General features: G+C 35.3%; 1 protein-coding gene across 1 annotated transcript; it reads right to left on the reverse strand.

Moving 5' to 3' along the window:
* Positions 1–5,875: 5,875 nt before the first annotated feature.
* On the reverse strand, positions 5,876–13,176 carry LOC147540134 (UDP-N-acetylglucosamine diphosphorylase 1-like). The gene is made up of 15 exons (XM_086639269.1): positions 11,724–13,176; positions 11,419–11,473; positions 11,171–11,322; positions 10,640–10,679; positions 9,704–9,796; positions 9,523–9,635; positions 9,335–9,409; positions 8,868–8,907; positions 8,655–8,737; positions 8,477–8,554; positions 8,185–8,328; positions 7,762–7,829; positions 6,729–6,843; positions 6,459–6,615; positions 5,876–6,213 (listed from the first exon to the last, which is right to left on the reverse strand). The coding sequence occupies exons 1-15, from the start codon at positions 11,883–11,885 to the stop codon at positions 6,116–6,118; spliced, it is 1,473 nt and encodes a 490-aa protein (XP_086495395.1). The 5' UTR covers positions 11,886–13,176; the 3' UTR covers positions 5,876–6,115.
* Between the last annotated feature and the right edge of the window lie 561 nt (positions 13,177–13,737).

Genomic DNA, 13,737 nt, shown 5'->3' on the forward strand with positions numbered 1-13,737 from the left:
GATATGGAGTTCCTTATGCTATAATTTGGAGCTTATGGGAAGAGAGAAACACAAGGATCTTCGAAGAAAAATGTAAATCGGTAGAAAATCTTATAATTTCGATCAAAGCTCTCCTTTTTTACTGGTCTACAACCCAAGAATGGAAGTCCTCCACCACCTTTTCAGAATTAATTTTTAGCCGGGATGCTCTAATTAGCATGTAATCTTTTTCTTTTTTTCTTGTTTTCTCTTTGTAGTTGCAACCTTTGCAATTAATGAAATCTATTTTACCTTCTTCAAAAAAAAAAAATTGAGTATGGGTCAAATACAAAATTAATTACTTTTTGTAAAAAAGTTGGATTCTTTTTTTCTCTTAAAATCTACTTCATAGAGCATCTCCAATGCAATACTAAAAAAAACTCTAAAAATCTTATGTGTCAAGTGTGAAAAATAGATCTTTAAGAGTAAAACCAGTGTGGTGGAGGCTGGGGCCCCATGCTCCTGGGCTCACTCCATCTCCCAACCCGGGAGCCCCGGAGCTGGGCTCTCGGTGGGCCTGGGGGCCCCATGCTCCTGGGCTCCCAAATGGGAGCACGGGCTGGGGGCTCCCAGCCCCCGAATGTGACCGGTGGGGTGTTCCCAACGGTCACATTTGGGGTGGATCTCCTAAAAAGTGACCCACCTAACTTTATTTTAATTTTCAATTTTTTTTTAAACTGATTTTTTAAATCTTTTTGTTATTTTAAATACTTTTTTTAAAAAATATTTTTCTCTAATTTTTTTTTTGTGTTTATCTTTTTGAAATTATCTCTTTCGAACAGTATCACATTGTAATTCATAGTCGAATTTAAAATCAAAATTTTGCACACGTACTTTGCACACGTACATTATTTTGATTTGGGAGCCCAACGTTGGAATTAAGAAAAGCCCCGGAGCTCCCAAAATTCAGGGGCTCCCAAATTTGGGAGCCCGAGCTCCACACTGGTTTTGCTCTAAATGGTTTCTTTCCTATTTTCTATTGAGAGACACTCTATTGAAAAACCTTCTCCAATACAACACTCAATAAAAGTTCTAAAAATATGTATTCTGTATGAAACTAATTGATTTGTTTCCTCTTAAGAATCTCTAAAATAAATCTTGACACATCACTTTAGAGATTTATGTTGAGTTTAGCATTGGAGATAGATTTTAAAGAAAAACTTTAAAAAATTTAATGTGGAACTTTAAGATTTAGAGTTTGAGTGTTGCATTGGAGATGCTCTTAGTAAAGAGAAAAGCAAAATGGTTCTAGAGTTTCAAAAATCTATTTCAGTTTGGTGCAAAGGTGGTGGTTATGCAAAGTTCAAACGGTATACGTTTAGTTTCAGTGGTTAGGAAGAATAGTTCACCGCTCTTTGATGAAGAGGGTGGACACCTCCTCTTCAACCCATGAAGTCTCAGGATCGAATCTCGATCGAACTAGTTTATTATCAACATTTATCTCGTGTAGTTAGTTACGGTCTTTATATGACTCTGAGGACTCGAGATGCCTTAATAATGTCAGTTATGGTGCCTCATTCAACTCATCATGATGTATTCCATCTTGTATTTATGATGTATGCTCCTTGTGGTTAGAAATGTATGTTTTCCAAGTACATGTTATGCTATTTCATAAAAAAAAAGTACATGTTATGCTATCTCTTCTATTTGATTAGTGCTTTGACGAGTACGTGAGTACATGTGAATATGTGATATACATGAGAGATACATCTTATCTTATTACATTAGCTCGTGATGGAAGCTAAGTGGTTGCTTATAATCATGGCACAGAGGGTCACGTAATGAATCTCTAATCTCTGGGGCATGACTCCAAATCCATGTGTCTGAAAAATTGAGGGTGGCTGTGACATGGTGACAATATTTAAATCATACACACAGGTTCTTCATGAAAGCAAATTGCATATTGCTGAAAGCAACACATCTTTCGTAAAAAGTAAAATATATATTGCTCTAGTCGAGAAATAATTGGGTTGTAAAAAACGATTGTAGCTGAAAGAACAAATATTGTGGAGAGAGAAAATGAGAAAATAGATCAAACCTATACTTCTTTATTTTCTACACAACCTTAAACCTCAAGCCAACAAACTAATGTTTATTAATAATCGAGTAAAAACTATAAAGAAGCTACATCTAACTATGAAAGTGAAGGTGCCAAAAACGAATTTAGAAACTAAAAATATGAGATCTAAAGTTTCAACGATCATATATATTCGAAGATTAACCAACCAAAAAAGAAAATCAAAGTTGCTAAAAACAACTATGTTGGTCGTTGCTTCAATGCTGGAGAAAAATAAATCAAAGAAACCAATACGAAAACATGAAACCAAATGGAGAACATGAATAAGTTTAAGAGGGAAAAACCGAAACTAAACTTGATGTTGGAGAAAAAAAAAGAGGGGAGATTTTTTTTTTTTGAAAATGAACAAACTCTAATTGGGACTTGGAAGAAAGGTAAAGGTTCCTAAAGAGTGACATGATACCATAGAAAGTTATAATATGGTATATGAAAAATTAATAGAGTTATGATGGACTAATAGACAAAATGATTTAATTTGAATTTTTATTTAAGTTTGGGCCTTAACTTTTTTTGGGGTTTTATTTTCTTGACCTAAAGCCCCAATTTATTATTTTTTGAATATTAACTATATGGTCATTACAAATGCATTGATACATCAATACAACGTGATAAACACGATAACTGCTAAAATACTATTGGCTTAAAGTTTAACGAAATAATTAGCATGTAGCAGTCTAGCAGATTCCTCTTGTCTTATTTGGTTCCTTTCCCCTTCTTTCGCCATTGTCAAAAAATCTTTCTTTAGCACTCAAATTCCACCACATTCCAAGCTTCTCTACTCATCATTCTGGATAAATGTTTCTAGTTGAGATTATGTTGAATATCCCTTCCTCATCATTCGGTTAAAAAATGATAAAGAGAACGTGAAAAGTTCTATTAGGCTGTTTTAGATGGGCAACATTGTACTATAGACATTGTTCACATCCAAGATTTTGGTTTTATTAGTGCTCTTAAAAAGAGTAAATTAAAATCCCATCATTTTTTTCGAAGATGAAAGTTGAAAAAACGTAAGCCATCTAACTTTCCGTAATCATCAAAACCCCAAACCTATTTATCTGGATGGATTCATTATGAATTGGACCACTAAATTAGTAGAAATGCAGCTGCACTTAAACCACAAAATGGTGAATGACACTCTTAACTTCATTGTCACAGACTTTCCATCTTGTGAGAAAGTCTGTTAGTTTCATGCCATTTTGCAACTTAATTTGTTTGTCTCATTAGAACTTATTGGGTCCTCATTGAATTAACAAAGAAAATAAATCCAAATCTCAAAGTGCTCATGCAGTTTTGGTTTATATAAAGAACAGATAAATCCAACAAGTCACATTCAATATTTCATGTAAATCAATCGATGCATAAACAAATAAATATAAAAGAAGATTTGCGATTTACATTAAATTTAGCAATCACATCGACCAAAGTTCAAATTTGAATAGAAATAACACTCACGGGTTTGGTTATTTCACGTCGTTATCACAAACTTGTCTCCTTGTTAGTTTTCTTTGCCGATTGAATCATCTAGGGTTTATAAGCTCATTTGAGACCCAAATTGAGTAAAAGTTGAACAAATTTATAGGTGCTTCATCTTAGCCTTCTATTTGTGATTGACCTCAATCGCTAGGGGAGCATAAACCTAATTATACATATAAAGTTGTTTGTGTGCTGCAGATGACGACTTTTTACCAAATGAATATGATTTGGTGAAAAAAAATACACACGGCCTAAACGGGTATATGACTTTATATGCATCGACTAGGTGAACCAATCGGGTATGCTTAATATACATTATAAAAACCTAACTAATCCAACTTATTAATAGAAAGAAACATGATGAAAGTAAGAGGAAAAATTAAGTACAAACTTTTCAAAGACACAATGAGTTTAGCAACCATTTTTCATGATTCAATTGGGTCAATGGAAATCATAGAAATGTGAACTTTTTGAAGAAAATAGATCTTAATAAGTACTTAACCAGAAAATCAGCCATATTCTGAGATAAGACCACCTGATGATATAATTTAAATGTGGGTCCAAGTGTTTTGTGGAAAGGGAGCAGGGAAGAATTTTACCATCTAACCAGCTCATCACATTAAATTGGGTTGTAATTTGATCTATTTCTTCACCAAAGTTTGGTTGAAAACTGAACCACAAATTGAATTGAAAGAGGAAAGGGGAAAGATTTCAGATATGCCCTAATTTCTCATCCTGCCTCCTTTCATACTTTCCTCTCAGATATGAATGCTGTGATTTAGGTGTGTACTACTCCAATTTGAGGTTGGTCTTATTTGGAGCAAGACAATACAATGATACATAGATTTCTGCACTTTATCTACCATTAATGATTGTACTAAATCAATAAATTCTAGTCAATGTGGGTTTTTTATTTGAGATATTATGGAGGTAGATAAGGTCATTTGTTATTCGTCAGGTATTTACAGTTTGCGGAGCTTTGCTTAGAGAGTTCAAGACTAAAAACTTAATAGCGAATGAGACTAAAGATGAAATTTTGGACGGGCAATGGATAAAAAAAATGTGTAAATATTTTTAGCTTGTCTTTCAGGTTCAATATTTTTTAAGTGCAGACACCATGTACAAACCTGTGCAAACATCGACAATTTGAACTTGTTCAAAAATAAATTGGCGCAAACCAAGTATAAAATATGTTCAAATTTGTGCAAGCTTTACTGGCTCACACCACTACTAATTGGTGCAAATCTTTAGAGAGGCCGGAGCCTAAAAAATAATCATTTGGTCATATTTTTATTATAAAGGAAATTTTGACCTGATTTTCGTAAAAATAATGATATAAAAACACCAACAAATGGAAATGATGTTTAGGCCTAATTCCTCTTGGTTTAGAAGAGTAGAAGACAAATAAAAAAGGTATATATATCCAATTCTCTAAAAATTTGTAGGGGCAATGAAGTGGTGAAAGCAATGATGAAGAGTTTGAAATGTTGTTGTCACCATGATGATGTTAAATTTATAGAATATTTATGGTTTTAAGAGATTAGATTTTCCCTTTTCCAAGTTGAAATAATGGGTAATGTCCCTCTAAGATCCTCTAAATGAGGAAAAGAAAATAGCATTTTGTCTTTCTTATTTGTTAATTATGAGATTTTCGTGTCCACCATTTGCTTTAGAATAATGCTTAAAACATCTCCAAAACAACCCTCAACAAAATTTCTAAAAGTCTAAAACCTAAGTGTGAAAAGTGGATTTCGAAATTATTTGTTTTTTGCTTGGCGTTACAGAGATACTCTACCCCGGAAGACTTCACCAATGCAACACTCATGGAAAACAAAAGATTATAATAAATACTCCCACGACATTTTAGAATTTCAAATTAAGTTTTGCATTAGAGAAAACAAAGACCGGCCCGCCAAAATGAAAACCAAGCCAAGGACAAGACTGCCTTCGCCCATCTTGGGTTCAGTTTGCGCCGGGCCAAAGCCGATAAGCACCACTATGTCAAATATACCAATGCTTGAAACTGAAGAGATATTTGATCCATACTCTCCAAAACAAATGGAAGTGTGAAAAATAGCAACAACCATGTACTTTTGTTTTGTTATCAGACAATAAACATTTGTTATCGCATAGCTATTTAGGTTCTTCTTACAAATCAATATATTTTTCAACAAAACAAAAAACAATCCGAAAGAAGTTACTAGCTGATAAACATGGTCATAACCTAGCAATCCTATCAGGAATAGTGTAACTATTTTTCGGTACACAGACAAGATGAGAAGAGTACACAAATAAAACACAAAAAAATGCAGAATAAAATTGAATATTGAATATGAAATCATGTGTATTAACACAGAAGAAATACAAATGACCATATTTGACAAAATGCAAGTTTCTACAATACAATCTCACCATTCCTCGTATTCAGCCGTAATAAAATACAACATCATGTTCTGATTATTTACTCAAACCGTAACAAATGGAACTCCAATACGACAACCGAAACACGAAATTAGTAGAAGAGAAATAGAATAGGTTATGGTGGAACTAGAAAGTAATCTCGCAAGGTGCATGAAACGTTCTTCCCCGACATATAGCTTCTAAATTTTCTCCAGCGTATGAACAAAGAGGCGAGATTTCAACTCCTGCCCACAAACCAATGGACAGAAACAGTTCAAAAAAATTGAAAAATGAAACCTAGTATCGATAAAACTAGGGTTTCTATCTTGACCTAATTTCGTCAAATTCCTCAAGATAAATATATTTATATGTTCATGAATATATGTCATTTTCACTTCTTATTTGCCGACATTGCGAAGTACTAATCACATTATACCATTGGCTCCCGTCAAGGAGACTTAGTTTTAATGGGGTTAGAAGGGAAGTTTACCGGTTGCATATAGGGGTACAGAGTGAGTTAAGAAGCCACCAGCTGCAACCACCCAACGTGTATGAAGACGGAGTACAAGCAATCGAGCGCTGTCAGGAGTGTCAACACTTGATCCATTCGCATTTTTTACTGGAGCAAATTCTTCTTCACGTATCACCTAAACAAACGGTACCATAGTTATTGAGACTATATAAGGCGTTTCTGAATGAGAAATTCACGCATGCATCTAAAGTTAAACGTTAGAAATTAGGGTCAGAAAGGAAATATTACCTCAAACAAAGCTGTTGAAGGAGCATATGCAAACGCATCAAATATAAATTGTTCCAACTTTAAGCCCATCGTGTACCCATGAATCGATGGAATTTTCTTCTCAGCAACATGGTAACTGTATAAACGTTTGTTATAAAAACAACAATTTAATTTTTTATCCTCCATTTTTCTAACATTACCCAATTTTTAAGTGCAAAAATGGAATCTTCCTTATTCAGCATTACCCTGATTCGTCTAAGACAATTTCTCCCTGTTTATGCAATCTTTACAGAACATTAATTACTAACTCCCCCACTAGCTTTGCTAAAATACTTCAGCAGTAGAAAAAGCGAAGTAGTTCATATTACTAACACAAAGTTGAATTCTGACATTGACAAAACTGGAAACATGGAAAGGATTTGCAACATTCGGAACACAGTGCTCAAGTGATAATCAAAATGGTTCTGCTTTTCATGAAAACAAGGCAACATAATTCATTGACATCCATCAAGTGAATCCAACAATTTTGGTGCACATCCTGATATCTAGACCCTATGTTTAACTTCCACTTCCATTAAAATAAATAAGTGCAGATATATTCTGGTGTGTAATTGGGAGTATATGCATTCAGCAAGAAATAGAAGTCATTGCAATTATCCCACATCAATCTTAGAAAGGTGGTGATCAGTTAAATCGTAGGAGGGTGGTCATCAGTTTATAAGAGTGGGACCAAGCCTCACGTCATGAGCTAGCTATTGGGGTGAGAGATCAAAACCAATAGATGTGAGAAAGAGTCAGACCTGCCCAACAAATGGTATCAGATTCCAGGTTTAACAAAGTCTTTCAGGTTTAATTGTGTAAGGGAGAGATGATCTACCACGTTCTAATGCATGAAAGAGAATAATTATTGGAGTTGACCCACATTAGTAGTGGGACGGGCGGTGGCCAGTTTATAGGTGTGAGGCAAGCGTCACCTCTTGAAGCTCACAACCACTTCAGGTAACGAAGGCCCAAAACCATCCATAAGATCCATAAAAAGGGGAGAAATACTGACATGCTATCTTTCTCGAGGCCATTTGCTACTTGATTCAGAAAATCCAAAGTGAACATGTGCAAGCAAACCTGAAAGTAATAAAAGTAAAATATTGAGAGGAAATATATGACATGCAATACAAACAGGAGTAAAGGATATATGTAACAAACATACACCACTATCCAACTTATATTGCACTTGTTGAAGTGTTGATAAATCAACGGTCTGGTTCCATTATTCCTTTTAAATAGGAGTGATGTTAAATAATGAGGCTATGAATGACTGCCTCATCTTGTGGCGCAAGACGTATGCCGTAAGCGCCTTTCCAAACACTGCTAGCAATAAAACGCTAAAGTTGTGCTGGGAACCTAGAAATGCCTAAGGAAAAACAGTAACATATCGCCCGGGTACTAATAATATAAAGGAAAGGGATAAAGCTAATACATTACTCCAACAGTAGCGAAGGCGCCCCGTCCCCTGATTGATTTCAGTAGCCATTGATGCATCAAGCTCGCTGTATTCAACGACAGAAAGAGGGCCACCTTTACCCCGGCGAACGAATACCCCAACCTTTTCTTGTGGATAAGCCTAATTCAAGTTCATAGAGAAAAGCAAATGAGGATATTTGATTTCTCTTTACTGAATAACACAGTGTTCCAGAAATAGGCCTAAGCCCTAAAGTATTCTCTGTTAGTGTGCAATGTACATAAAAAGAGTGAAAAATAATATAAGTTACCTTGCGAACTACTTTTGCTGCAGAAGCTACACCTTTATCAATAAAGTAACCCAAGAAAGTTGGATCAGCAACACGGACCTGCATTTGACCACTAGTATAAATTCCAGTCACTGGGTGCTTCCCAGTTAATAAAAAAGGATTGAGATATTTGTTTTCAATAGCTTTAAAGGGGATTCACCAATGCGTTATCAACACCATAACAATCTATGTACTTCACGCCTCTCATGGCCATATCTTCCAACAGTCTTGATGTTTTAAGAGCTGGAACATTAATTCAAAGTCACACGAGAGAAATTATTAATTGTTTACAGGATGCTTGATAATCAAGAAAATGCCGTTAACATTTAGAGTTTTCTTTAAATTATTTGTAGTTGATTGGTATAAATTATACCCGAATAAACTCCTCCATTGCCATCTGGAGCTTTTGCCACCTGGAATCACTCAAACCAGATCAACCCATCAGGTAGTTACAATTTAAGCAGCGTAGCAACTAGAAATAAACATTACAGACAACAATCACCATAAATCTTGTTCTTTCCCTAGTCCTCTAATCCTTTGTTTCTTCCTTCATTAGGGGTTCAGAGTCAAGTTCAACTGAACAGTGAGCACCTCACCCTCACAATGAGATGGCATGTATAATGTGCTACATGTTGTATGCAGGTCCTGGAGTTCAAGAAATAGAGTAGTAGCTCTTTTCTTGAGGTGCTCGTCTAGGCGAGCTGAGGCAAGGTGGCTGCCTTGTCGCCTCGTCTCACGCCTAATACAACATAGCATGCACCATTTTATGTTCTCAATAAATCATTCATGCTGCCTTGCGAAATAGTATACGTAAAACAAATAAATAGCCAAGTGACTTACTCTGTATGGAGTCTCCATTATAAATCTACCATCATTTGAGACACATGGTATGGTACCTTGCTGAAAGAATGTGACCTGCATTGTAGGAAACGTCTCATGAAATGTTCTGTTGACCGGTAGAGGGATCTGATGGTGCTACTAGTAATTGAGAAAGGTTAAGAGCAAACAGAAAATATGCACTATCTTACTTGATCAGCCTCAAGCCCAAAATATTTATGCCTTTCAAAAAACATTCTTGTGACATCGTCAGTAAATGGGCTAGTCATGATGTACCAATGAATTGGAACAAAACCAGCTGAACCTGGAGTTAACCAGGTTATTAGTATTGAAAAGTTTAAGGGTACACAAAACCTAGGAAATAAACCTTACCCTCATTCGCAAATTGAGCTGCAAGTTTTTGTACACACAAAATACGTTCTGCCTGAAGTTGAAACAATGACTTTCCAGATGGGAGACCAATATCTAAAAGTAAAGTAAATTGAATATGTCAGATAACTATGATGATTCTTAAACCCAATTTAGGGAAGCTAGTACTGTTTGAACCACTAGGGTGAAAGGGTTAGTTGAATTCCAAGAAGAAACTAGAATTACAAAAGAACTATGAGACTGGAAGGATTTGTAGCCGAACACATGAATTGCTTGCATGTCACTGGTTTCCAGAAGATAAGAAGTTAATAGCTAATTGCTCCTATCGAAAAGATCTAGATGACTCTAGTGCTGATTCAATTTACTGAGGTTGAGGATATCTCTTAAGGGAAAATAGGTACGACAATATTCATTAAAGATTCACATACTAATACAACATATCATGCCAAACCGTATGGTTCTTAAAATCAGAAATACCAAACCATTTCAACAATCACATACTATACATGAATAAATAGTAGTAAAAGTATGAACATAGATATCAGCTGAATCTGCTTCTTTCCAGTCACCACCCACACTGAAGTTGAAAAGTTAAGGAACATTTACAGTGTTGAACCCAGCTAAGGAGTCTACGGCTAAAGAATTTACAGTTTGAACTTCTAAATTTTTTTATCATTCACATGGAAATTGCGAGTAATGAAGCCTTTTTTGAGCTCCAAAACTCTTCTTTGCTTCAAAATGAAGTTCTCTTGTTGTACAAAGACAATGCTAAAATTGTAATACTAATTGCTTTGTCAGCTGCGAGATGGTACTCCGCTTCTCCTTCATTTTCATTGTTATTTTTATCTAAGTACCTCAAATTTCTGTCACAACGCATTTGCTACAGGTCTGATCAATCATGTCCGAGAGAAAAAAAATGAGTTACACGTGATTACTTACTAAAACATCCCTTGGGGTCTGAACTTCCAAGCCGTGTTCCCTGCATCAACACTCAAACAATGAGAAAAACTAGCAACTATCTATTCTACCTTCTAGATAAAGCACAGATCAAATCGATGATATAACTTATAAGAGTATGTAAGTGAAGACGAAACAAAGAAACAAAAGCAAAAAAACAAGAGGACGTAGCCCCGGAATTATTTTTGGAAAAGTAACTACCAGTGGACAATATCATTTACCATTGTCACTGTCTATTATATGCATTGTTAGAGAGAGATCATCAGTACTTTTTCCCCAATTTTAACCAAAATTTGGTATAATTGATGTCTTATATAACAATCTATGTAATGGAAAGATCATCACATCCTCGGATCATTTTAACATGTGAGCCCCACAATAATTTTCCCCACAATAATTTTTGCTCATAAGTCGTGGCTTTTTTTCATATGAGTAAAGTACATTTTATGCATATAATCAAATACAAGTACCGAAATTGAATTTAGCTTGGATATCAACAATAATAACTAATACCTGGCCACCAGACAAAAGTAACACAGCCAATTTCCCTTCTGAGATAGCTTTCAAACCCATCTTCCACCATCTTTCTCTATCTTCAAGTTTTCTTTCTTCCACACTTGAAACACTTGTTTCAGGCACCGGCTCAATTGCCGGTAAAGGTAGATCTAGAAAACTCCCAAATGATTATAACATACAAATCAAACAAACACACACTAAATCCAAGATCCAAAATTTAAATTTTAAAAATGAATAACACTCACCTTGAGATCCAAGAGATCTTCGAATAATTCGATCCATCCTTGGAAGATCTATGCTCTAAATTAAACAAATTAAGTTCACAAATCACACTCTATCCACTAAATTCAATTTGTTTCATACTTTCATTCATCAAAAATCAAAATTTAACTTGTCAATTTACCAAATTACACTCATAATAACAACGATTAAAGAAAGAAAATTAAAATAAACAAAATTCTGAGTACAGATCTTATTCATGCAAAATCAATTGAAATAAGAATTGAAAAAATGAAATCGAAGATGAAATTGAATTAGGAGGATTAATTACCTCAATATCTTTGACGAGAAGTTCTTTCTCTTGAGGTGAAAGTTCTTCCCAAAGTGAAAAGGCATCTTCTTGTCCGTAATCCTTTAATCTCTCAAGAAGAGCTTGAGGAGGTGAAGATCCAACAGAGACATAAGAGGAACCGCCTGATATAATTTCCCCCATCTCCTTCTCTCTCTATCTAGAAACACTTTCTCTCTCTAGAAACTAGATACGCTTTCTCTCTCTAAAGAAGAAAGAGGTTGCTTGTGTCGTTGGGAGAGATATAGAGAGAGAGAGAGAAGTGAAGAAGAAGAAGAAGAAGGATAGAAGTGAAGAAGTAGAAGAACCTGTTACTGTTCATTTGAAACAAAGATGTTTTCCGTCGGTTACATAAATAAATGATGAATCTTAGTGCACGTGCAACTCACGTGATATTATGGGAGAGGTAGTAATAGTATGGGAGCGGCTAAAGGCGCCCGACGTAGACCTACCCTCGGACTCAGACCAGCGCGAGAGGTTTCTGACAGGACAGTCCAAGAGGTTTCTGACAGGACAATCCGAGGCTTGCTTAAGGTTTCAGACTGGTCAATCGAAAATCTGGACCAATCTGAAACCTTGTTTTGAGTTTCGGACGGGTCGATCTGTGTCCGGATGTCAATAGATAATTGGGGTCAAAAGAAATTGACATTACTCAAACCTCATCCCCGGGTGCCATTCTTTGCGGGTGCTAACAGCAGTATTAGTAGATCTATGGCTGGACTGTACAATTTTATAAAGTATAATATATGAGTATATAAAACAAAAATTACATACACTTCTTAAAAGAAAAAGTTGAGATATGGAAGAGAAGATAACATTAAAAATGTTGCCAAGAGTAGGAAAAACACAAAATAGATTGAAAGTCATGATTGAATCTAAGGGAAGAAGCTATCTTGGAACCTGTGGATGCATATTTAGACAGTATCATCTAAATTCATTACTATTACCAAAAACTACTCAGCCTAGTAAGAGTCAATGTTACTGGATATTCTATTCTCTCTTGCCTATACTGTATTTGATTTTTCGTCTATTTTTTTTTCAGTAGATTCATAATCCGATTTCTCAAATATGGAGTACTGTACCGGAAGCTTATGTCGTAATCAGGCAAATTTTTTGTGAAGATCTGAAGGCTGGAGAAATTGAGTTCTCAAGTGCAAAAAGTTATTATTAAAAAATTAACATTTTATGGAGATAGAATGTCTAAAAATAGATGTACCTAAAAGTATATTCCTAGTGCACCTGATACTCGTATGATAGCGTGCCGCATACTACTATCTGTATCAGAGTGATCTTCGTACCAGGTAATATTGTTCGGAACAAACCTAATCTTGCTCTTCCTCTAGGACCTCTATGCCCGCTTGTCCTAAGTCCTAACCCGAAGAAATCACAGCTCATTTTTTCCTCCAAGTCCAATATGGTGATCTAGCTAGTAATCAAGGATAATTTTGATTTAGGTGTATTTCAATTTTCAACAAATCCCTCTTCAAACTAAAAAGGGATATTGACAAACTTAGTGGGCGGTGCATCTCATCCAAGATTACCAAACTGCTGGTGGTTGGATCTAGTTTTTTCCCTGTCTTTCCCTCGGCAATAAATCCACAAGAACAAATAATTTGGGGCTTTCTTCTTTTTTCTCTCTTTCCACTCTAAATATTTGGCAATTATGGTATGTCAAATTTTTTTTTCAAAACTAAAATGTGTCTTGCTCCCTCTCTAGTTCATCTACGATCGAGAAATCATGATAAGTATTTGGCGCGCAGAACTTGTTTTGGGAAGTTATGGAGAGATGATCAAAGATGAAAATTTCGTAGAACTTTAAGAATGAGATGTACAGAGAAGAAAACTTCTTTTAGATCAATTTTCGCAAACTATTGCATGAGGGGTAAGCTCATATCTATAGACGAAGGTCGTCTCTTACAAGAGAGAAACGGAGAAAGTGAGTAAAAGTTTTGTAACAAGTCATTTTAGAGAGAAAGAACCTTAACTAACTTTGTAG

Source organism: Eschscholzia californica, unplaced genomic scaffold (genome assembly GCF_041429995.1).
Source record: "Eschscholzia californica isolate CP2 unplaced genomic scaffold, dmEscCali1.0.p SCAF_5, whole genome shotgun sequence".
NCBI classification, from domain to species: Eukaryota; Viridiplantae; Streptophyta; class Magnoliopsida; order Ranunculales; family Papaveraceae; genus Eschscholzia; species Eschscholzia californica.